This window comes from Neopelma chrysocephalum, unplaced genomic scaffold (genome assembly GCF_003984885.1).
Source record: "Neopelma chrysocephalum unplaced genomic scaffold, ASM398488v2 Primary Assembly neopelma1_61c, whole genome shotgun sequence".
NCBI lineage: Eukaryota > Metazoa > Chordata > Aves > Passeriformes > Pipridae > Neopelma > Neopelma chrysocephalum.
In genome coordinates, this window is record NW_020897718.1 from 1 (window position 1) to 23,725 (window position 23,725).

The following is a 23,725-nucleotide window of genomic DNA, read 5'->3' on the forward strand; positions in this document are numbered from 1 at the left end:
AAAAAATGGAATAGATTTGGTTTTGACCAAATGGCCTGGTCTTTATGAGTTACCTGCAAATTACCATCTCCCCATTATTCCCTCCTTTCCTCCTGTGCCATTTAGTCAAATCCTAATCGTTTAAAAAACTTACTGCAAACTTTTTGTTGTTATGTTTTTGAGTCATTGTCTCTTTAAACATAGTTGTTCTTTTTTCTTAAAGGACACTCGGTTCCTGTGGTTCTGCAAAGTACTTTTCATGCTCAAGCTTGTGAAGAGTTATTTAAACACCTGTGTATTAGTGGAACCCCAAAGATACGATTGCATACTGGCCTTCTGCTTGTTCAGCTCTGTGGAGGAGAAAGGTGGTGGGGTCAGTTTCTCTCAAACGTACTGCAGGAATTATACAATTCAGAACAACTTCTCATTTTCCCACAGGACAGGTAAGGTATAAGTGTATATTGGTATGTTACCCGTGGATCACTGAAGTAATTTTGTTGTTCATAACTTAACATTGGAATTGACAAAATGTGACTGAAGGATAGTTATCCATCATTTTCATTGATACAAGAAATAGACCCAAAAAAGTACTACAAACGATAAATGTCTGATTGCAGTTATTTATTTCATCTATTTGGTGCTTGCACTACAATAAGTTCCTGGTTTTCCTTACTTGGAGATCTTTGCATACTTAGCAGGATTGCTCCCAAGTGTCAAAACTGGCGTTCTCCTTTATCGAGCTTAAATGTACCTTCATCATAGAGCTGCTCTTCTACTGCATTTGGAAGTAGGATTGAGACTGGAGGCACACTGTTAGCATTTAATGCAAAAGATTACACTGAGATAAGAGAAGCATGTGTAGAGTTGAGCACCGAATGTTGGATGTATTGGTCATTTCAGATTATTGATTAAGGTCTTTGATATTTTAAACATTAGCATTTTGTTTTAATCAGACATAGTTGCTGTTCTGTGGCTTTCTGCCTTCTTTGGACAGCAACATTTATATTTTCATATTTTTTTAAAATTAATTAATTAAAGGATATAAGAATACATGGATTTAATTCTCTATCCCAGCTATTCAGTAGTATGTAATAGCAAATGAAACGGAAGAGATCTTGTTTTGGGTGTGGAAGGCTCTGCTGGCCTCTTGAGGGTGAAAGAGAAAATGTTCACCCTAAAATGCTGCGTTAACCTTAAAACAATAGGACGTGAAATCCAGTTCACTTGCTGGGCCTCTGCTGCTTTCTGTAGCAATCTGTGTCTCAGATGAAAGCCTAGGACAATATTGTTCTGTAAGGGGTGTTTCAGAATGTTACTGAATCTGAAAAAGAGATAAAATCTTAAATATGTAAATTTTATTTTTAGGGTCTTCATGTTGCTTTCTTGCATTGGCCAAAGATCGCTTAGCAACAGTGGTGTTTTAGAAAGTTTACTTAATCTCCTGGATAACCTGCTGTCACCACTGCAACCTCATTTACCTGTGCACAGAAGAACTGAAGGTAGCCCTCTAATTTGGGAAACTATTTTCATATTAATTCTAAGCTAGAAAATTGAGAGACTAACTCACAGTTTTTGGTGTAATAAAAGAAGAAATTGCTTGTTTACTTATATTTCCAAAACACAGTTGTCTTTTAAAATGTGATGAATCTTCTTGTTCTTTAGGTGGTCAAAGAGATTCCTCCCCCATCCTATTTAAATCCAAGCAAAATCTATTTGATTGATTTTAATTCAGTTAGGAAGCTTTGACAGAGTGTGGGGAGCATCCAATGTGTAGACAGCTCTAGTGACTTCGGAATTTAACATTTTGGAAAGAAATACCCCTTTTTGCTCATGAGATCCTTTCTAAGCTTTTGAGGTGAAACACAGGTATGAAGACAACTTTGTTAGGTGTATCTATATGGTTTCTGCAAGCTACACGGAGTTTGGGGGTTTTTTGGTGATCATGAGGAATTTACATTTTTTTGACCCCAAAAAATTACTGAAATTGTAGTCTCCGAACTCTATTTTCTTTGGGTGTTTTCTTAACCACCCCGAGGTTGAATCAAAGTCTTACTTTTGAAAACATCACACTGTAGGCTACTTCATTTGTTATGTATATGTAGCGGAGCATCACAGAAGATACATTGTTTAAAATTCTTAGCCTTGTGAAGTCTGTAGATACCAGCTGAGACTCTGTCCTTACTTTTACTTTGTCTCCTGATGTAAACGAACATACTGGTCTACCCTGTGCCTTCTCTGTCATGGCCATATCCTGCTGTAGTCTCTGACTAGTTTGAGGCAAACCCAAGCTTACATCTCCTCTACCTCTGTTTGCACTCTCCCCACAGCTTCCAATTCCTTTCATAGCTCTTGCCTTACTAGTTGTCCTCATGGAGGACTTTAGGAAGCAGAGGTAACTGATACTTCAGAGCTTTGTTTGCTGGTCTTCCAGCTTCCTTCCTCCTGGACAGTACAGGTGAGTACTAGGGCAATATTATGTGTGGTGGAAGCATCAGGTATGGCAGAAGAAATTCCTGTTTGAGAACTATCACACGTAACTAAGGGTCAGAGGGTGAAAACTTGTCGGGGAGAAAGTCAAAAAACAAAGGACAATCAGAGTGAGAAGTGAGTGTTGTGGGTGGAGAGAAGTTGAAAAGTTTGAGAGACACTTGGAGGGAGAGAAGTTGAGAATTATTTTTTTTTTTTTGGTGAGATGTGAAAAGAAATACTCTTGTTTAAAGTCAAGTATGAAAAGGTATGTACTTCACTCTGCAGCAGGCTCCTTTCTTTTTATTCTGCCAACTAGAAAGGTATGTAGTGGTCACCACTGCTACTCATTTCTGTTCTTGCAATTTAGACCTGTTCCTGTTCAGGTCCTGTTATGGACCTACCTGTTCAGATTCTTCCTCTGCCTGCTTGGGGTGGGCTGTTTTCTGTCAGCGTGGTCAGGAAACTGGAATTAACAGGTCAGGCTGCATCCTGTTGCTTGGATGCCAGCTACATGTGATTTTGGACAAGTCGTTTCTGTGCCTGAGTTTTCTTGTTTGATCTGGACTTAATAATAGTTTGAGTTAATTAGACTTTTTTGAGGTCAGTGCATGAGAAGCACAGTGTAGTTAAATGTGGCTCAGCACAGTGCGCAGATATGAAAATGTGCATTAAACCTCTAGTGCTGGTGTCTTTGCTGTGTTGACATTGTGTAGAAGTATACCATTTGCATAATGACTGTAATTAAGTGGTCATTATTTGTAGGTTTCTGGTCTTTGTTGAGCACTCGTGAGTTCACTTTAGAACTGTTCGTTTAGACTTTTCCACGCGCACAATGATTTTTCTTGAATGATGTGCAAGATCTGTTTTTTTTCCCTTCTGCGTGTACAAAACCACGGCATTTGAAGTGTGTGACTGGAGTAGGCAATAGCCAGTCGTTAATGCCATCACTGTAGTTAATCTAGTCTGAACTCAGTCTTGGCTTTCCTGCATCTTATTCAAATGGCTATATGGAAATACAATAATAAAGGAATAAAACTTAAGGTATTTATGTGCGCGGTTGTAACTGTCTTGTCAAAGCCCTGATTGATGGAGGAATTTCACAGTATGGAATTTGAGACATCTGGTTTATGTGCTTTAATGCAAATAACTGTCATTGTGCATTTTGTATTTAGGAAATTTAGACATATAATTTTTTACTTTTTTGAAAAAACGCTGCTTAATTTTTAGGTTGAATAGTAGAGATGAGGCTTTTGACTTCTGGCTTCATCAAACTAAGAGAACAGTGACATTTTATTTTGCATCTAAGTTTTATGCTGAATGTTTGGTTTCTCCCCTCATTTTTGAGTGCTCAGATTCTTATCCTCTTTTAAAAAAAAAAAGAGAGGAGTGGCCTAGTAAAGTATGTGTGAAGTTTATTATGGCTTCAAATTAAGGCTCTCAAATCTGTTTATTTTGAAGGTGTTTTAGACATTCCCATGATAAGTTGGGTTGTGATGCTGGTGTCCAGACTACTGGATTATGTAGCTACTGTTGAAGATGAAGCAGCCACGGCCAAGAAACCTCTGAATGGAAAAGAGAGAGAACGATTTTTGACAGGTATATCACATTTATTATCAAAACTTGCTTCTATGAGTATTGCTTTAGGAGCTGTTCAAATACTAAAAATGTATTTTCAGTTCACTTAAAAAATGAGATTTTAAAAATGGATGTTATGATATTTTTATTTGCACTCTTGTCTGTTTCTTTGCATTCCCTTCTCATTAGAAATACAATTTCTTTCATTTTTTTAAAGGGAAAAAAAAAAAGCAGGATTTCTTTTTGGGTTGTAAAATGTCTGTATGTTGTCCTGTGACTGTGGACTGTACAACTGAGAGTACACCATGTTGAGACACTTCGTAGTGTTAGAAAGGTCAACAGTATGACTTCATACTGTTTTGGTATTTGTATCCAGTATTTTTTGTTTGGTTTGTTGTTGTTGTTGTGCTGATTAGGTATGGTTTTCTTTGAACATCTTTTCTAAAAATAAAAACATGAAGTTTTTATGTTATGAAGCTGTTCAGATATTTTTACTTAGGACAGTTTTGCTAACCTCCATATATGTTTTAAGAATAATGAAAACAACATGGTACCACTGCATTTTAAAATCACACAGAAATATTACTGTCAGGGGTGATAGTTGCATAACACTAAGAGAGTTAGATTTTGCTTGTTTCGCTAGTATTTAGTTTATTGAGATGCTAACCATTGCTGAAACACAAAGACTTTTCTCTGAAGTTAAGTGAGATTTAATAAGATGGATTAATATATCCTTTTTTTTTTCTATTTGCATTAGGAAACCAGTGGAGTTTTATAAACAATAGCCTTCACACTCAGAGTCTGAGCAGATCTACTAAAGGCAACAGTAGCCTAGATAGACTGTATTCCCGAAAGATCAGAAAACAGCTTGTGCATCATAAACAGGTGACTTCCAGCACGGTAGTGGCTATTTTCACATAAGTATATATCATTTACAGGATTTGTCATTTCTAGAATGAACAGCTTTGGCCTTGGGACTCATTCAGCCTTGCTTTTGCATTGGTCTGGTTCTGTAGCTAAAGGCTGCCTAACTTCTTTGACATTTGTCTTAAACCATGGGGCATGGGATCTACTGGAAGAACAAATGTTGGAGTGTACTGTTGCACTCTGTGGCCCATATTAGACAATAAATATAATATACTTTCTAAATATGAGTACACCTGAGTGCAAGTACCTAAGCTGTGATTTAAAAGTATTTTAAAAGCTCAAGTTACAATTCAAGCTGAAGATTGCTATCATATGAACATATACTGATCCTTTTAACATCTTATTGCTTAAATTTTCATTTATTCCTATTAACATTTTCTTTTAGCAACTTAACTTATTAAAAGCAAAACAGAAGGCTTTGGTGGAACAGATGGAAAAAGAGAAAATACAAAGCAACAAAGGATCATCATACAAACTTTTAGTAGAACAGGCAAAACTAAAGCAGGCTACTTCAAAGGTATGATTGTAACTGACTTCTTTTCCTTTGTGTGAAAAGACCTGTTCCTGCAAAGTCATTTTTGTCCTACTTTGACCTTACTATAAAAAGTTGTTTCATCATGGCTGCTATCAGGTATATTCTAATACTGAAAACAGCAGCCATCTGGAAATTTACTGCTCTGTGAAAAATAGTTTATCCTTCTGCAGGGGTTTTTTAGGTAGTTGTGGCCAAAATCACTAATAAACTTGTAGCTTTGGGAATGCCAGTCATGTCATTAAACTTTGGATGACATGCACCAATGAAAATGTAAAATAATACTTTATATGGCTAGCTTTTATGCTTGATGCTCTTCTGGATGCTTTTCTGGTTGAGTAATGAGAAAATAATCATGCCTATGTCTGTCTCCCCAAACTAATAAATATTACTTTTGAGAATGTTTTTTGAACTTTCTCATAAGCTTCGTAGCTTCCTAAAAGTACTTGCTGCTTAAGTTATGGCATCTTGCAGTAAGCTCCAGATACCGAGTGTGGATGTAGTAGTTAAAGAATTATGAGATGAGGTGCTGAAATTTAGGGATTTCTGGAGATGACAACATGGACTTTGCAAGGAACACAAAAAATGTGTAAATCTTTCTAGCTATCAAACTGAGATATCTCTTTAAATATTTACTCACTAGTTTCAGTAGTAGTCATGTCTATTAGGATGACTGAAAGTAGGTCTATGGAAAGAGATTATAGAGTGTTGGACCTTACAGGCAATCTAAAGGGAAATCTTACAACAATTTCCAGTAAAGATGGGAAAAAAAATAATTTAAACAGTAGCATAAAAATAACGCCCTAAGTTTTCACTAACCATGCTTGTCATGAGCTGTTCTTTCCTGCACTGTCTTCTGCTTTATTCCAGCGGGTTATATCCACTGGTGGCCCCCTTGAGACATCTTTAGATGAGCCACTGGCTGAACTATGCTGTCCAACTATTTAAGTTTCACTTTATAGCAGTTACGTTGCATCAAAAAACCACATGGAACTAAAGAACTTTCCCCTTGCTGTTTCTTAACTTCTAGTTATGGTATTACCGTATACTTGATAGCTGCGTTTCATGCAGGTTTTGCTCTTTCACCTACTAATCACTTTCAGTAATGACAAGCTGTGGGTAATTTAAAACATGTACTGTATTTAGGAGAAAGCTGAAACCTTTGTGTTAGTAAATAGCTTTTTCTTCGGTCTACTTCAGTAGCTTCTTCTCAAGTGAGATTGTAAGAGGCATTTGTGTCATCTAATGACTGCTAGTACAGCTGATACCATGAGCTGAGCTGCTAAATGTATGCCCTTGGTGCATGAGAGGATTAATAAAAGCACCTTCTTTTCTCCCTTAAATTTGTAGGCCCTCTGTCAAAAGGTTGTAGTTTAGAACCCTGATCCACTATCAAACTAGTTCAATTTATGGTGGCTAATGCACATTTTGTACCATGGAAGTATTAAGAATTTTAGAAATTACTGATGATTTATCTAATGTGAAGAACTGAGAAGGCAGTGTTCTTGTAAGGGTACATTTCCATATTAGCTATTTTTATATGCAGTTTGCTTCGTGGTAACCATAGCTTTACATACAGGTGTGGAAATATGAAAAAAACTTCTAAAATACATATTTGCAATATGTTTTACGGCAAACATAAAGGCTTAATTGGCACTTCTGCACAACTGGATTTGGGGTTAAGTTTGTCAACTAAGATACCACGCTGCCAAAGCAAATTTTTGCCAATAAAGCCTGAATTCCACTCCAGATTCTCGTATATTTTTAGATTTTCTTTATTTTCTTAAGGAGACTTACTGTTACTGTTATTGCTGCATCACTGCTTCACTGGGAAAAGATTTAGAGGTTAGTTTTAAAATGTAACTGTTCTTTCAAATTTAATTTCTGCAGCACTTCAAGGACTTAATACGCTTGCGTAGAACTGCAGAATGGCCTCGTTCTTCTTTAGATACAGAAGTATCAACAACAAAGGAGACTCCAGAAATTGAACCACTTCCGTTTACACTGGCCCATGAGCGCTGTATTTCTGTAGTGCAAAAGCTGGCGCTCTTTCTCTTGTCCATGGACTTTACTTGTCATGCAGACTTACTTCTTTTTGTTTGTAAGGTAAACAGAACAGAACTCTGTAGTGACCACATTAAGTTAGCTTTCTATTACTGCTTTTTGCTTGATTGATGGTAAAAATTAGCTGCTCCAGCATTAAAATTTGAAGTAATTTCTGGTGAGGAAGTTTTTCTGATCTGTCACTTTTTGTGTAACTTAGAATATGATGGCTTCAAAATTGCCTGGAAAAATTAACTTATAAAAATATGTTCATGTAATTACACTTACAAAATTCTAAAATTTGAGCTGGTAAAAATACCTAGTTTACTTGTAAACAAAATCTGATAATCGTAGAAACTGAAACCGTTTTATACTTTTATAGGATTAAATATGAATAGGCATATGTATTTTTTATAGGTTCTTGCTAGAATTGCAAATGCTACAAGACCAACAATTCATTTATGTGAGATTGTAAATGAGACTCAGTTGGAACGATTATTGCTGCTTCTTGTTGGAACTGACTTTAACAGAGGAGACATCTCTTGGGGAGGAGCATGGGCTCAGTATTCTCTGACTTGTATGCTACAGGATATTCTAGCAGGTTTGTTTTAAGTTCATATTTTTCAAAATGTATGTTACACTTGAATCTTTTTTCCTTTAATGTTTTAGGAGGTTTTTTTTATTGCTGTGTTAGAATCTGCTGACACAATTAAGACTATTAAAAAAAGCGACAAGCAAATCATAAAATTTAATTTAGTGTGTAAAAATGCAGTTTAAAATTGCAATTACAGTCAATCTGGAATTAGTGACTTGTGCATTGAAAAGGTCAGATTTATATGAGCCTGATTATTTGAAAAATTATTCAGAACTTCTCCCCTTGAAGAAGTAGTGCCTAGAGAATTTAGAGTTAGATGAAAAAAACAAACAGCTGGCCTAGACAGGGGGATGTTAAGTTGTAACTGGAATAAAGCTTGAAATGAAGTTGTCTGCTTAATTTAATACATAGGAGAGTTGTTGGCACCTATAGCAGCTGAAGCTATGGAAGAAAGTGCTTTGGGAGAAGATGCTGGTGCTTCAGCTGGGGATTCTGATGACTCTCTCCAGCAGTCCACAGTTCAGTTAGTGGAGACAATAGATGAACCTTTGACACATGACATCACAGGTAAATTATTCCGTAATCTTGATGTACATATTTATATTGAAAAGAGTAAAAAAACTTTTATTCATCTATCGAGATGCCAATCAATGATTTTTTGGTGGTAGGATACTTAGTTTCTTGTGATATAGGCAGATTATGAACAATTTTGTGATAAGTAAAAAATGTTTATTTTTGCCATTATTTTTAAAAGGCAACTTGATTGCGTTTGTTAACTTTTTCCACTAAGTTGTAATATTAAAAGCCTTAAAATTACCCATTAAGTGTATGATACAGCTATGTTTTATAATTTTTACTTGGTAGTGTTAATAGTCTTTTAATCAATCAAAGGTGCTCCACCACTGTCATCTTTGGAAAAAGATAAGGACATTGATCTTGAATTACTACAAGACCTGATGGAAGTCGATATTGATCCTTTGGATATTGATTTGGAAAAAGATCCCCTTGCAGCCAAGGTCTTCAAGGTATATCATACCTGAGTTTTCAAGATAACCTTTACATGTGAAATATGAACATCCTTTCTCTCTTATACTGCTTCAATAGTGATATTTGATGTCCTAGACCTGCTTTTAGTTTTTTATAAATGTTTAATGCAGAATGACAGGAAAGAATGTAGAGATTGTTCAGTCTCAGTTGACCACAAAACATCTTGCTTTTGGATGAAGATTCCTGTGTAAAGAAGAGGTTCTGAATTTACTCATACTTCAGCACATGTTAAAGACAGCAAAAGCATAACATAAAGGAAAAATAAGATCTGTTCTTGTCCTTTCTTATTAAGAATAGGGTACCATTTACTGCTGCAATTAATCTTAAAAGTTCATACTGTTAGTATTGTGTTTAAAAAAAAAGGAAGTCAGCAGTGACCAGTGCTCAGACTGGCTTCAGACTACAAGGAGAAGCAACTAACCTTCAAACTCATTTCGCTGTGGAACAAGAAAATTACTAAATGCTTTCATACTTAAAACGAGGGCTAACCATATCAGAGGTAGTACAATAACATTTGAATATAATAGTATATATATTGTCAATGTGTGTTAAAAACTAAAAATATTTCGGCTGTAAAGAAACACAGCTGTTCATAACGAAATGTCAAGTCTCTTTTGTTTGTTAGTGCGGATGACATTTGGAGTTTTTGCACGCCTCTCAGTATTGACTTAAACCGTTAGTCTCATTTGAATTAACCTAAGTTACCTGTCTCACCACTTGCTCAGAAAACACTAAATTTTTTTTCTGTATTTCCTCATATGTCCTTCTGCCAATTATCTATCCTGTAAAGATTTTTTTCTTTAAATCTCACCCTACCACCAAAAATTACACTTACTGCTTAATTTTTTGTTACTGATGTTTCCTGCCTTCTTTATTCTACTGTGATTTCTTGTGGCAGTACTCCTTAGTCCACTTCATCTACAGATACCTTCATAATCTTATTGCCTGATTTGTTGTCCTCTGACAAACAGCATAAAAGCACTTCTTCATTCTTAATCCTTCTTCATATTTGCTTCTGTATCTGTAAAATGAGAGTTGGTATTGGATGTCACCATAAAAAAGATAGGCATACACAAATTGCCTTCATGCAGTGTTACATTGCTTTTTTTTCTTGTGATGCATATGCTTTCTTAGTGTCTTAAATTATGACACAAGTAGAGACTATTCAGTTCTTTTTTTTTGCAGAGCCAGTACAAATAGTCCCTGAGCCTCACTGAGGCTTCAAGGTACTTTAATAGTACAATTAGTAGTGTAGTATTCTGTCTTGATAAATAACTCCTCAAAATATTTATGTGATACTCTACTTCCAAATTTACAGTATGGTACAAATGTGTGAATAAAAACCGATGATAACATTTTCAAATTGGCTTCTTGAATCTTTGAGACAGCTAACTACATGCTGGATTTTGACAATCACTAAGGATTCAGTCTTATACAGCAATAAGAATTGAAACAAAATTTTCTAAAGCTATTGCATCCAATCTTCTGGTTTTAACTTTTTGTAACTTCAGTTTTTGTTTTTAGTCATTAAGAGCTTTTTGACAGTCTGATGAGTTGCTGTTCATTTTTTTCCTCTTTTTTTTTGTTTGTTTGTTTGGTTTTTTTGTTTTGTTTGATTTTTAAGCCTATAAGCAGCACCTGGTACGATTACTGGGGTGCCGAATATGGCACTTACAATTATAATCCTTACATTGGAGGTGTTGGAATTCCAGTTGCAAAACCACCAGTAACTACAGAGAAAAATGGATCGCAAACTGTCAGCATATCAGTCTCCCAAGGTAAGCAATGAAGTGAAGTTCTGTTCGGGGTCTTTCTTCTGTAATGCTGTGTTCGACACTTCAGCACATCACACTGTTTTAACAACCTCTGTGTGTTACATGGAAAGAATTAAATTTCCTGTATGCCACGTTTTTTTTTTAATGTGGTAACTGAGAGAATATAGTGTGAAACTTGTATTTAAAACAACCCAACATAGCAGAAGATCTTATTTTCTAACATTTTTGAATGCACTATAGGCAGTTTTAAATCCTTCCTGTCTTCGCAGGAAATTTTGGAAGCTATTTTCTAGCTGGCTCTAATTCTAAGGAATGAAGTGGCACACTTGTTTAGTTTGAAGGAGCGCTACTGAACTAGGGTGATGGATCTTTCCCCCTGAGCCACTGGGGAAAAAAACTTTGGTTCTTGTTTGAGAGCTGTTGCCTTAGGAAAAACATCTGCAGATTTAGGCATGTGTGATGTCAAAGTGACTGTGAAAAGACAGAAGGGTGTGTTTCACAGTAATTTAGTGTTTTATTAATTATGTATTTCAGGTCTATAAGAATCTTATGTTCAGTTCAGAGCGTAAGTTTCTACAATCTGCTTTTATCATGCATAAAAGTCAATCTTCCTGTTAGGGATACTGAGATTTTTTCAGTTTACTGTATACTGTATATCTATATTGCCTGCACAAGAAGTTAGAGTAACTAACTATATATGTCCTTGATATAATTCAGTTTTACCCTGTTTGTTGCCTTGTGTAGCTTTAGATGCGCGTCTAGAAGTTGGACTTGAACAGCAGGCTGAGCTGATGCTGAAAATGATGTCCACACTGGAGGCTGATTCCATTCTACAAGCATTAACAAATACATCTCCTACATGTAACTACATGTTGTCAAATCATTCTTTTTACATAATGATCATGATGCTTTGAAATTTCTCTAAGTGACTGCAGAAAAAATGAGTACAAAGTTGTATTTTGCTTGAATTTTCTTGTTAGGTGAAGCTTTAGAGATAGTTCTTTATTCAGATTTTTGAATTACGTATATACCTCTATTTAAGACATTTTGTGAAACTGGTCAAATATGCATGATTTCTTCTACAATGCTTTACACTACAGTGGAGGGAAAGTTTTCATTTTCTGATCTAGGTGCAAGAAAATGTTAAGTTTCCTGTGTGAAGTTTCATTCTTGCTGTTTGAAAGCTGCTTTGCACCAGTTTCACCTATTCAATGATGAGAATGAAAATATTTGGATACAATTTTGAACTCAGCTGTTCTGTAAACTTTGTTTTAAAAACATTCATAGAGTGGTCCTATTTTCAGTGAGTTGTGCTGCCCATCTGGTTAAAATGTGTTTCTTTGTAGCCTCTGGGTACCTTAGTATGCATGCAGTCATTGGTTGAATATCTAGGGGTGGAATATATTTAGTGACATCCTCAGTCTTTACTTCTCTGGAAGTTTGTTATTGTCTGCACTAGTTGTGCCATAATGCATGAAAGAGATGTTCCAATTATTTCTCTTACCATTGTGTTATCAAGACACTGCTATAATATGTGTTTAGCAAGAACTGTGGAAATGTATTTGTGTAATTCACTTTCCAAATGGTTTTTGCAGAGATGGAGATGTCCGATATTCAAGTATGCCTTTCACAGTATGGTAGTCAGTAGTCCAGCACTACTGAACACTACATTGAAGATGTTCTTATAAATTATAAAATAAGTGTCTTTCCCTTAAGTATAAAATGCAAGGAAATAATAATGAAATTACTTGTAGCAACTTTTCAAAATAATTAATGGGGGGATGGTATCATCTTGGTTTTTTTCTAGTAACTCAATCTCCTAGTGGAACAGATGACTCATTGCTGAGAGGATTACATGCTGCTAACCAAAATGCCCAGTTGATTGTGCAATTGTCATCTATACCTATGCTGAGTGCATGCTTCAACAAACTCTTTTCCATGCTACAAGTCCACCATGTTCAGGTATAACATTTTGAACTTTGAAATGCTTTAATAATATTTCTCTCTAAATTTGAAAGTTGTTTTCCTGTACTTCTTGCTACTTAAGATTCAAGTAATCTGTTATGTACTTTTTTGCTTATGAATCTGTCATGGACAACAGTACTAATAATGTAACACAAGCTGCTGAAAGCTTTTATCAGAGGACATATCTTGTTACAGCTGAAAAAGTGGGTATACATTTTCATATTTAAAAACAAGTTTGTATATTCACTGAATGATAATTGTTATCTTATTAATGAAAAGTGTCACAAAGTGTGCAGTCTCCATTTGTGGAGGTTTTCAAAACGCAGTTGAATAAACCCCCAAGCAATCTAGCCTTTCTTTTGGCAGAAGATTGGATTGGGTAACTTCCAAAGCTCCCTTCCAACCTGAATTATCCAATGATTCTATATGTTAAATTTAAAAGTTTGCTTTTTAAAAAGTTATTGGTTTAGCAATGCTTTTCTTGATTCATTTAAAGGAATGCCATGTGCATTGTATATAAATGATTAGATGTCTGTCTGCCTCTTTTTATTTTAATAAAGTAGCTGACTCCGTCCCTCAATTGTTCTTTAAATATCTCATCCAGAATACAGTTTAAACAACCTTGATGCTTCCCCAGAATATCTGATGACTTATTTTCCTCAAGGGAATTATTCAGAGTACGCATCAGTGTCTCTGAGGTTTCCCATTGAATAAATAGGCCTTTTGAATAATTTTGGTTGACTGGGAAACATCAGTTTAATAACATTCCAAAAGCTTATGTGCAAACCAGTATTACAGGTGTAAGGTTATGATAACGATATTTCTGAGCAGTGTGTAAAGCTGCTTTTTCAATGCAAGTTTGAAGAAACTTCTTAAGAGAAACTTTAATATATTTAGAACAAATCAATTACAGAAACATTGCAGAAGCATTTGCTAGTTATGCTGAATTTGCCTTGAACATTATGTTTAGCAGAATTTTCAAATCCTGTAAAGGAGAGAGTGGGTGTGTTATCAGTGAAAGTAGCTGCTGAGAATATTGATAAAGTTTTTAGAATTGAAACTTTTATTGCTCTAGGGTTCTGAGTTCGGTCTCATGGTGAGGTTTGTCTCCTTTTTTTCCAGCTTGAATCCCTATTACAATTATGGCTCACATTAAGCCTGAATTCCAGCTCCTCTGGAAGTAAAGATAATGGCGCTGATATTTTCCTTTATAATGCTAACCGAATACCTGTCGTTTCCCTGAACCAAGGTAAAATATATTAGATATGGGAAATAAGTTTGTTTTATTGGTGTTTGTTTTTTTAATACTCAATATTTGCTAATAAAAAGTACTACAGTAAATACTTTTTATAAGATCAGTATTGGGATAATTTATGTGTTCTTGTTAAAGAACTCAGGCTCACTTTCTCCACTTGAAAAATAAGTTGCTAGTGTGTAACTGAGAGTTGATTCATTGAATTTTCATAATCTCCTTAGAAATTAAATTGTAAAATTTGTGGGTTTTAATTCATCACTATTCCCAAGAGGAGTCTTCAAAATACACTTCTTAGTATAAGATGAACTGTGCAACTGTATGCACTTTTCTGACAGATTTCATCTCATTGTATACCATCCTATGATCCTTCTCTTAAGAAAGGGGTCCAGTAGAGTGTGAAAGCCCTATTACTTTTTAGCATCGGACTATTAGTCTGATACAAAGACATGTTGAATTATTTTTTTCTATAATATGTTATACTGCATAGTTTAGAAAATCTGAGGCATCTTTTGGTGATAATATAAAATATTTATGCCTGATATAATGAACCTGTTGTGCTGACTTCCATGAGAGCATTTTGAAACCAGTTTTTTACATTGTTTTCTTTGAGATGTCAGGATCTGGGCACTGTAGAAAGTTCTGTGGGCCAGTTCCTGTGAAGTGTTGGTGAGGCTTCTTTTACTAATTTCCTGGAACAATGGTTGTCAAAACAAAGTAAATAACAAAACTAAATATAGCACCTTACAGTAAAAATAAGAAATCTATAGTAATATCCTGAAGATTAAAGCTTGGAAAAACCTGTTTTTCTTGACAGCTTCAGTAACTAGCTTCCTGTCAGTTCTGGCATGGTATCCTAATACCTTACTCCGGACGTGGTGCCTTGTGCTTCACAGCCTAACACTCATGACAAATATGCAGCTTAATGGTAAGTTTGGGTCTGGGGTTGGTTTTGGTTTTTTTATGTTACCTGTTTTAGTGATGTAAGAACGAGTGTTGATTCCAATCCAGAACATTCCCTTTGTCATATAAGTACTTTTGTTGGTTCTCCATAATTTCAAGCTTTTCAAGAGTGAGCTCCTTGAATTGCTTGTACCATGGGAAACAAAAACCCTACTGGCAAAAGAGAATGTCATTATAAGTAGATAGGCAATGTCTTCTAAAAGTGCATTTTAGGACTAGAGTTGGACTTGGGTGATCCTTGTGGGTCCCTTCCAACTCAGAATATTCTGTGATTCTAACGATCCCTGGAAATTGGCTTTGTAGTATGCAAAGAAGTATCAGAGAGGAAGGATTAAGGTACTATGAGAGAGATTCATGTTCTTCTGATGTAATAGGAATATTTTTGTAAATATGCAAACTCCAATCACTACATATGTTAAGCTATCTGGAAATAAGCCCCCAGAAGCTGAATCTATTAAAAAAGAAATCCAGCCATTTCATTTCATTTCCCTATGCACACCAGCTTATCTCACACTCTCTATATTGCTCCATAGCACACTAGAAATAATGTCACTTTGTGGATGAGATTTTGACACAAGACTGATAGAAATTAAAGGAAGTAATTTTTAAATGAGGAAATTAAGCTTCTGTAGGGCTCACTATCATAGGACAGCTGTCATGAGGAAAGCTTTGGTGACCTTGTCCTCAAGGCTAAAGAAATACCAAATAATGAGAACGTAGGCACTGGAATGTTTTAAAACCTACATGTTAGCCACGTAAGAGCTCTTAAATTCTGTTTTCCCTCCAAGCATATGACTAGAGACGGTACTTACAGAAGAAAGATGGCATGAGCCACCTGAAGATCACACTTCTATGAAGCAGTTTGCTGTCCTGGGGTGACACAGTTGTTCTCCAGAATTTTCAACAAAGATTCTTATGAATCTTTTTTCATATTTGCCATTTCAAATCATTGACTTTGGGATGCAGTTTTTTCTTAAAATTTTTACTTTCCATCCCCTTTCTGTGATGTTATTTAGATTCAGTCTCATGAAAATCTGCTGACATTTTTGCTATTAAGTGAAGCAGTAGAGCTCTGAGTAAATTAATGAAAGAGACTTAAGTAATATTCACAAACTGAGATTGTAATCTTATTCTTGATATCTGAGAATGGAACGTGGGCAGATTTGTAGGATAACAGTGCCTGCAGTTAACAAGCACATGTATTGTCAACACTCCAGTTTGTAACTGTAGGCTACCATTTCCCAAAATTTATGCGGTGTGTATCACTGAGATCTTATGTGAATCTCTTCCAAATTGTATGAGGCTCAGTGGTATGCTCTGACACTGACAGGCAGCTGTGTGTTTGCAGGAGTTTCTTTGGTAATTGCCTGAGATCAGTAGGTGATGATGTGAATAAAAGGCTGCTCAAGAGCATTGTGATTCATCACAGGCACACTTCAGCATGTTCACATGGTTGTGGATTTTTTTGTATCTAGGGTTGTGAGCCCAAGGCTGGAGTTGAGTTGGAAAGGGTTGGAGATGCAAGCTTGCTGGAGGGTAAAGAACAGGGTTGAAAGTGTGTCTCCTTTATACGTGTGTGTGGATTACCACAGCTGTATATCCCTTAACTGCCCCTTTTCCTATACTCACTGAGGGAACCAGCAGCTAAGTAGGTATAAGCACCCATCAGATCTTCTCTGTGCCAGGATTCCTCAGCAGCTGATAATTCAACAATCTTCTTTCTCAATGACATTGAGTTGTCACATTTAAAGAGTGAAATAATCTGTATTCAATTCTTGACTATTGAAGGTGAGATCCATCAGAGCACTTCTTCAATCAATAATTTTGGTTTCTGTGTTCCTTTGTTCAGAACTGGGACTTATAATAGTCTCTTGAGTCATTGCAGACAGCATCTCATAGAAGTTCTCATCAACTTAGAATATTCAAGATGAAGCACAAATTGTTCGGGTCTTGACTGTATTGACAGGTTGTGGTTAGGTTTATTTATTGATTTATTTTTAAACCACTAAGATGTCAATTACAGTCCATTGGGAATAATTTAAATGAGCCTTGCTAGATGTGTGTGGTTATAAAATAAGGCTCTTTTCCCTTTTAATATCTAAAATACGAGCCCCTTACTTATGTCAACGGCAGTTGAATGTAATTTTAGTGATAATGATTTGTCCTAAATTTCAAATTAGTTTATAAGTGGACATTTAAAAACCAAACAAACAAAATTCCAACAACAGAAGGCAGTAGTAAGTATAAATTCAAGAGCTATGAGCTTAAGGGGGTCTTAGTAACCTGAGTGTCACTTTCTTTTTCAACTTCTATCGTGATATACTCAGAAACACCCCCCAAAACCAGCCAACCAGCACCATAACCACTCTCCAACAACCTACATACCTAGTTTCCTTAGAGGAAAAATCAGTGTTCTGTACGTTTTATTTAAGTAAATGCTCAGATTCAGTAGGGGAAAATAAACTTGATCAGTTCACCCAGACTGCTGTATAAAGGCACATCCTGCAATGGAAGACCTCTCTGTTTTTCTGACATCTTCAGTTTTCTTTAAAAAAACGTGAAATTGTGTACTTTCTTCTTATGGGCTTGTCCCCTACCCAGACAAGCCTTAACCTTTTCATCCTTTGCATTATCAAATGTGTGCTAGAGCAGGCTTGTTGTCTGCGGTGGAACTGGAATGCCATGGGATGCTTTCTTGCTTTTATTCAACTGCAGCTATTGCCATGCCATCAGTCATAGCCACACAGACTTGTTCCACTACTGATCTTGATAAATCAATGCAAAATTATTTGTATTGTAAGCATTTGTTTTCTACATTTTATCTAAAGCAAGAAATCTGTTTATAGTTTAAAAATATCTGTTTATAGTCTAAGATTTGATAAAGGGAAAACTTACTCTGTTATCTTCTCCTCCCATCTTCCTGTAAGGATTTCTTCTCAGAGCAAGTGTTTTTCCAATGCTGTATTTATTTCATTGTGCTGAAAGTTTTTGAACTGAGATGGAAGCAGTCAGAGTTTAGTTCTGGTTTTGACAAAGATTTTTCCCTTCTGGTTGTGATCTTTAGTTTAAGTCTGCTTAGTTTAAGGAAATTATTGTGAATCATGAAGACTCTGAAAAACAGAATGACTAGTAAGTAGGTCAGGATTTGTTTCTTTTAACAACTTCCCTAATTAAGAAACTTACCTTGGGATGTGAAGGAGTGCCATCCAATCTGTTGTTCCAGAGCATCATTTCTTCGTGATTTAAACTTTTATATATGATGACATGGTCTGAAAGAAACCACATCTTCAGCATGTAATAAACTGTAACTTCATTTAGATAGGTGTAATAATATAAGAATATATTTTTATTCAGTAAGTAGCTGTGCTTTTTTCAAGCTGTGTTTTGAATTGGTTCAATATATCACTACTGAAGGAGTAAGAGTTCACATTTAATAAAGCTCATTCATTTGATTACTGAAGGATGTATTTTAATTCAAATTCTGGTCTTCAAAGGTCTGATCTGTTAAGCTCCCTGCAGTTTTAGTCAATGATGAGAAGTCTCTGCGTGTGCCAAGGACAAAAATATTTTGATTTTTTACAGGATAACAGAACACTTGGTCTCTGTCTGACAAACTAAAAAATGCACTTAAGCCTTGTTAAAGTGTTGGACTAACAAAAAGAAACAAGTCAAAATGTCTGTATGTATTGCTTTTACAAAATTAATTGCTATTTTCAGGAATACTGCCTTAGCAAGCTTGGAACAGTGATGGAACAGTTTTGGGGGTTTATATGTATACTTAATAGAAAAGTTAAGATTGTAGTCCTGACTAAGCAGCTTTGGGTAGCTGATTTAGCTGAGAATATTTCCATATCATGAAATAAATATAAGGAATTTGCACTATAAATATTTGATTTACACTTAATGCTTAAGATTACAGATTTAATTTTTATGTCTTTATTTTTAAGCTGGTCCAAGCAGTGCCATTGGAGCTCAGGAAAGTACTGCCCAATTGTTGGTGTCAGATTCAAACCTCATTCATGTGTTGGTGAAATTTCTTTCTGGCACTAATCCTCATGGAACAAATCAACACAGTCCACAGGTAATGAGGAATTAAAATAAGAGAAAAACTCTTTGTAGTAGGATTTCAACACACTGGACAGAAATATGTGTTATTTGTTATGTATTATATCCTTGTCTTGTTTCTTTTTCTGGCTAGTCTTAGTTGGTTCTTATGAGCCACCATAGGGAAGTTCATGTTGTTGATACACTCTGTGTAGTGCGAGTATATTTTTGGAACTCTTTGGAGACTTGCCACAGAGAGAGGATGCCATGTGATATGTTAGTGAAGTATTCCATTCATTTAGTTTCCTGAATCTTGTTGGGTTGGGATAATGAAGATTTTGAGTTTAAGTATCAAAGAATTCCAGAATTTAAAATTATGCTTTTATTTGGTACCTGATTTGTGCTTTTAGTTTCTGGATTCATGTGGTGTCCACTGTCTCTCCTGATTTCAACAAATGGTTTTTTGTTTTTTGCAGTCTTTGAAACTTCTGGAAATAGTGATTAAAAAAGGCCAAGTTAACTTAATTGTATGTAATATTTGACAGGAGTCTCAGTTTAAGAGACAGAAAATACCTGGTATTTCCAGGTTATTTTTTTCCCGGCAAATTTTCCAGAAAATATATAGTCTTATATATATATTCCAGAACTATATATTCCAGAACTGAAACACTGCACAGTGCTGTTAATTTAAAGTACTTATGTAAATATGTAGCTTGTGAAAAAACATTCAGATTAGCACAGAAATGTATTCTGCATGAAATATAATTTGCATTACTGAAAAGAGATTCCCAAGCTGCAAAACGAGTCTTAGACAAAGAACTGAACTTCTTGCTTTCGACTCAGGGTTAGAAATAGAAAAATATGTAATATAAATTGATATGGATTAGTTCTGTAAAAGTGCTGTAAAATTTTCAGAAAGCAAGTTAAGCTACTTGCAATACTTAGAATACTTCTCTGTTTGTAGATGTTTTTGTTAGATACTGCTTAATTTTCTTGAAGACATTTCAGTTATATATAATACTTACTAAAATGCCTTTTCCTCTAGGTGGGACCAACAGCAACACAAGCTATGCAAGAATTTCTTACTCGGTTACAAGTGCACCTTTCTTCAACTTGTCCTCATATGTTCAGTGAATTTTTATTGAAATTAATACATATACTTTCAACAGAAAGGTAGATCTTACTGATGTTTTTTCCTTTCATGCCCTCTTTTTCTTTAAAATCTGTGTGATTGGGAATTATAACTAAGATGTATATATGCCACCTTGTCATACTGTCAAGTTATGTATCAATGGAAATCTTCATTGTTGCTGCAGCACTACAAGCAGGTTCTGAGCTCCTTCCGGCATGTGGAAGAGTGCATCTGGAATCCACACACAGCCATCTGTGCGTGAGTGACAGTGAAGAGAAGCACTAGAATTCTGAACTGGTTTTAACTAGAGCTAAGATATAGGCCTTGTTGAAGTAATCCCTAAAATAAGGACACTGTTGATGAGCTTACCTATTATAAAAAGTATTTATTCTAAGAGGCCTGAATTAATGCAAGATTTTAGAAATTATTCAGTAGATTGTGAAAGTAATATGGATGGCTTTTTGCCCAGGGTAGGATGAAATATAAGATTATTTAATTCTCTTTATGCAATATGTGTATTTATTGCTTTGTCTTTGGTGAGATTTTTTTCTCTTCATATAACAGTGGAAAACATCCTCTGCCCCACTCTCCTGGGGCCTACTGATGCCCACTAGTGTAGTCAAGTGCCTCTGGCCAGGAGAGAGATAAAAGCTTATGGCTTGTTTTTTACAACTCTGCTTCTTCAAGGCTGGTCAACGGGCAAGTGACTGTATATACAGTGTTACACCAGAAATACAGCAATTGTTTATTCTGAAGTACATTGGGAATAATTTTGTTCTGGTATAGATGTGACGCTCGTCCCCAGACAAAGGCTTTGTATAATCAGGGATGAGCTTCCTCAGTTCTGGCTTCCCAGTAGGTGGCACTTTGGTGTTACCTATTGTTTAATCTTAAAGAAAATGATTTCTGCCTTCTAAGAGATTTTACCTTAGTGACTTAATTTATGGGGGTGGTGTTTACCAGGTTACATTGGTGATCAATGACTTATATAAGACATGTCATAATACAATAAAATCATTAATTCACAGTGAATCTTGGAATACATGTCTGCATGCTAGGATTTATTTGAAATAAGCTAATGAGAGGACTGAAAGGGTAGGTTTTGAAATGTGTTAGAGTTTTTTTGAGTCAAACCAAGTGTGAGACTGAAATGTCATAAAATGGGAAGCAAAGCACCAGAAAAGGATTTAGATTGTTATTTCTAAGAACTCAGGTAATTACTGAAGGGTACCACATCTGATCAAAGCATACAATTAATTGTGAAGAAGAGCAGTCACTTCTTTTACTCTTTAGAATTAATAAATGCCAAACATTTTCTTCAAGGCTTTTTCTATAAACTGTTTTGGTCTGTATGTAATTTTAAAAGTTACAGGAACATTAATCAATGTGAAAAGATACAGAGAAGTATATAAAAAATCAGTAAGTAATGCTTTGAGAATTAGCACAAGTTCTGTTTTAGATATACTGATTCAAAAGGTTCATTTTGTAGTCCACCACTATACGTGTAAAAGCAATTGGTTAAATAAATGTATCCCTAAGAGAGATCCTTCAAGCAATCAATCTACAAGCACTAGCCTGTGATATTTTGAGTACCTTCTCATGGTCTTATGTATAGTTACTATTTAGACAGCAAAAACCTGACCATTCTTCATCCTGCCTCTGGGGTGGGGACTGGGGACGTACAAAAAACAAACCCTTGGGAAGAAAAAAAACCATCATGATTTCCTGTAAAAAAAGAAATAATCTAATGGTATTAAAGTGTTAGGTGACTGCTTCCCATGGGTATTTCCTTGCAAACATAAGACACTTTTCATCCAGAACTGAACAGGACTGTATTCCAAGTCTATACCTACAAAACGAACTGAATTCTAAACAAAAAAAAAGTTGGATCCCAGACTTTTTAGAAGGTAACTTTTTGATCCTTTGAGGTGTCAGGAAAGTGATGGCATGAGCAGGCTATGTAATGACCAATATATTAAAAAATTATAAATGCCAGCTGTAATATCTCTTTTTTTTTTTTTTTTTTCTTTTTTTTTTTTTTTTTTGTATTTCAGGGGTGCTTTCCAGACAGGCCAGGGACCATTGGACGCACAAGTGAAACTCTTGGAATTTACCCTGGAACAGAATTTTGAAGTTGTATCAGTTAGCACTATTTCTGCAGTAATTGAGTCCATAACCTTTCTTGTGCATCATTACATTACATGTTCAGACAAAGTAATGTCTCGCAGCGGCTCAGACAGCTCTGTGGGTGCTCGAGCGTGTTTTGGAGGGCTTTTTGCCAATATTATCCGTCCAGGTGATGCCAAAGCAGTTTGTGGAGAAATGACAAGGGATCAACTTATGTTTGATTTATTAAAGCTGATAAACATTTTAGTTCAACTGCCGCTCTCCAGTAACCGAGAATACAGTGCCCGTGTTCCAGTAGCAAGCAGTACTACAGACAGTGTGTCTGATGAAGAAAAGGTTTCAGGAGGCAAAGATGGCAATGGAAGCAACCCTAATACTCAAGGATCAACTGCATATGTGGCAGACTTGGTGTTAGCCAACCAACAAATTATGAGCCAGATTTTGTCTGCACTTGGCCAGTGTAACAGCAGTGCTATGGCAATGATTATTGGTAGGTATTTCCTGAAAAAAAGCAGACATTTTTTAGGGGTGGTGAAACATTTAAAACTTCTGCAAGCTCATAAGTTGGGTATAGACATGAAAGAATGTGTCACAGAAATGACAGGAAAAAAGAGATGGAGAAGAAGTGAAAGGGGGAACAGATATGTAAAAAAACTCCTATCATGGGGTGGGAGACAGTAATTGAAACCAAACAGGAATGTGTTTGGCATTTGAATTTGCTGAATCTCGGAATGGTTAATGTTAAAGGGGCCTCTGGAGATTGTCTAGTCCAACCTTCCTGCACAAAACAGAGTCAACTCAGAACCTGCCTCAGACAGCAGGTTGCTCAATACCTCAGTCCAGCTGGATTTTTAATTCCTCAAGGGTAGAAACTGCACAACTGCCCTGGCCAACCTGTTACAATGTTCAATCATTCTTAAGACAGAAAAGCCTTTTTTGTATGTTTAAATGGAATTTCCTGTATTTAAGTCTGTAGCCATCACACACCTCTATGCGTGGCTTAGAATGAGTCTAAAGTTTGTACTACAGATACCTTACCTCAGTTGTTCTCTATGTATTGGATTATTTTCCTTTTTTTAATCGTTTCTGCAAAAGACAAGTTACAATATTGTCCCTTTCACAGAATACGTAAACTTTTCTTCTGTTTTACCAGAAATCACATTAATATCGCATTCTAGGAGTTCCAGTAATGTATTTGTGGGTCAGATCTTCCTCCTGTGAACAAGTGAGGAAGCTGATCATACTTTGAACAGCAAAGTTTCTGTTTGTCAGACTTGTATCTGAGGTACATTTTCTCAGA

The 23,725-nt window shown here is 35.7% G+C and overlaps 1 protein-coding gene across 1 annotated transcript in view; it reads left to right on the forward strand.

Moving 5' to 3' along the window:
- Positions 1 to 202: 202 nt before the first annotated feature.
- The window catches only part of LOC113966933 (baculoviral IAP repeat-containing protein 6), a gene marked incomplete at its 5' end in the record, with an annotated part of 109,751 nt that continues 86,228 nt past the window's right edge, over positions 203 to 23,725 (forward strand). The window contains 17 exons of the mRNA XM_027682059.1: positions 203 to 422; positions 1,345 to 1,478; positions 3,907 to 4,044; positions 4,781 to 4,923; positions 5,336 to 5,467; positions 7,373 to 7,588; positions 7,943 to 8,126; positions 8,532 to 8,687; positions 9,012 to 9,145; positions 10,792 to 10,945; positions 11,687 to 11,803; positions 12,750 to 12,904; positions 14,030 to 14,156; positions 14,977 to 15,087; positions 19,070 to 19,203; positions 20,212 to 20,339; positions 22,353 to 22,915. Of these exons, the coding sequence (XP_027537860.1) occupies positions 203 to 422; positions 1,345 to 1,478; positions 3,907 to 4,044; positions 4,781 to 4,923; positions 5,336 to 5,467; positions 7,373 to 7,588; positions 7,943 to 8,126; positions 8,532 to 8,687; positions 9,012 to 9,145; positions 10,792 to 10,945; positions 11,687 to 11,803; positions 12,750 to 12,904; positions 14,030 to 14,156; positions 14,977 to 15,087; positions 19,070 to 19,203; positions 20,212 to 20,339; positions 22,353 to 22,915 (2,946 nt within the window). The remainder of the gene's footprint in view (positions 423 to 1,344; positions 1,479 to 3,906; positions 4,045 to 4,780; positions 4,924 to 5,335; positions 5,468 to 7,372; positions 7,589 to 7,942; positions 8,127 to 8,531; positions 8,688 to 9,011; positions 9,146 to 10,791; positions 10,946 to 11,686; positions 11,804 to 12,749; positions 12,905 to 14,029; positions 14,157 to 14,976; positions 15,088 to 19,069; positions 19,204 to 20,211; positions 20,340 to 22,352; positions 22,916 to 23,725) is intronic.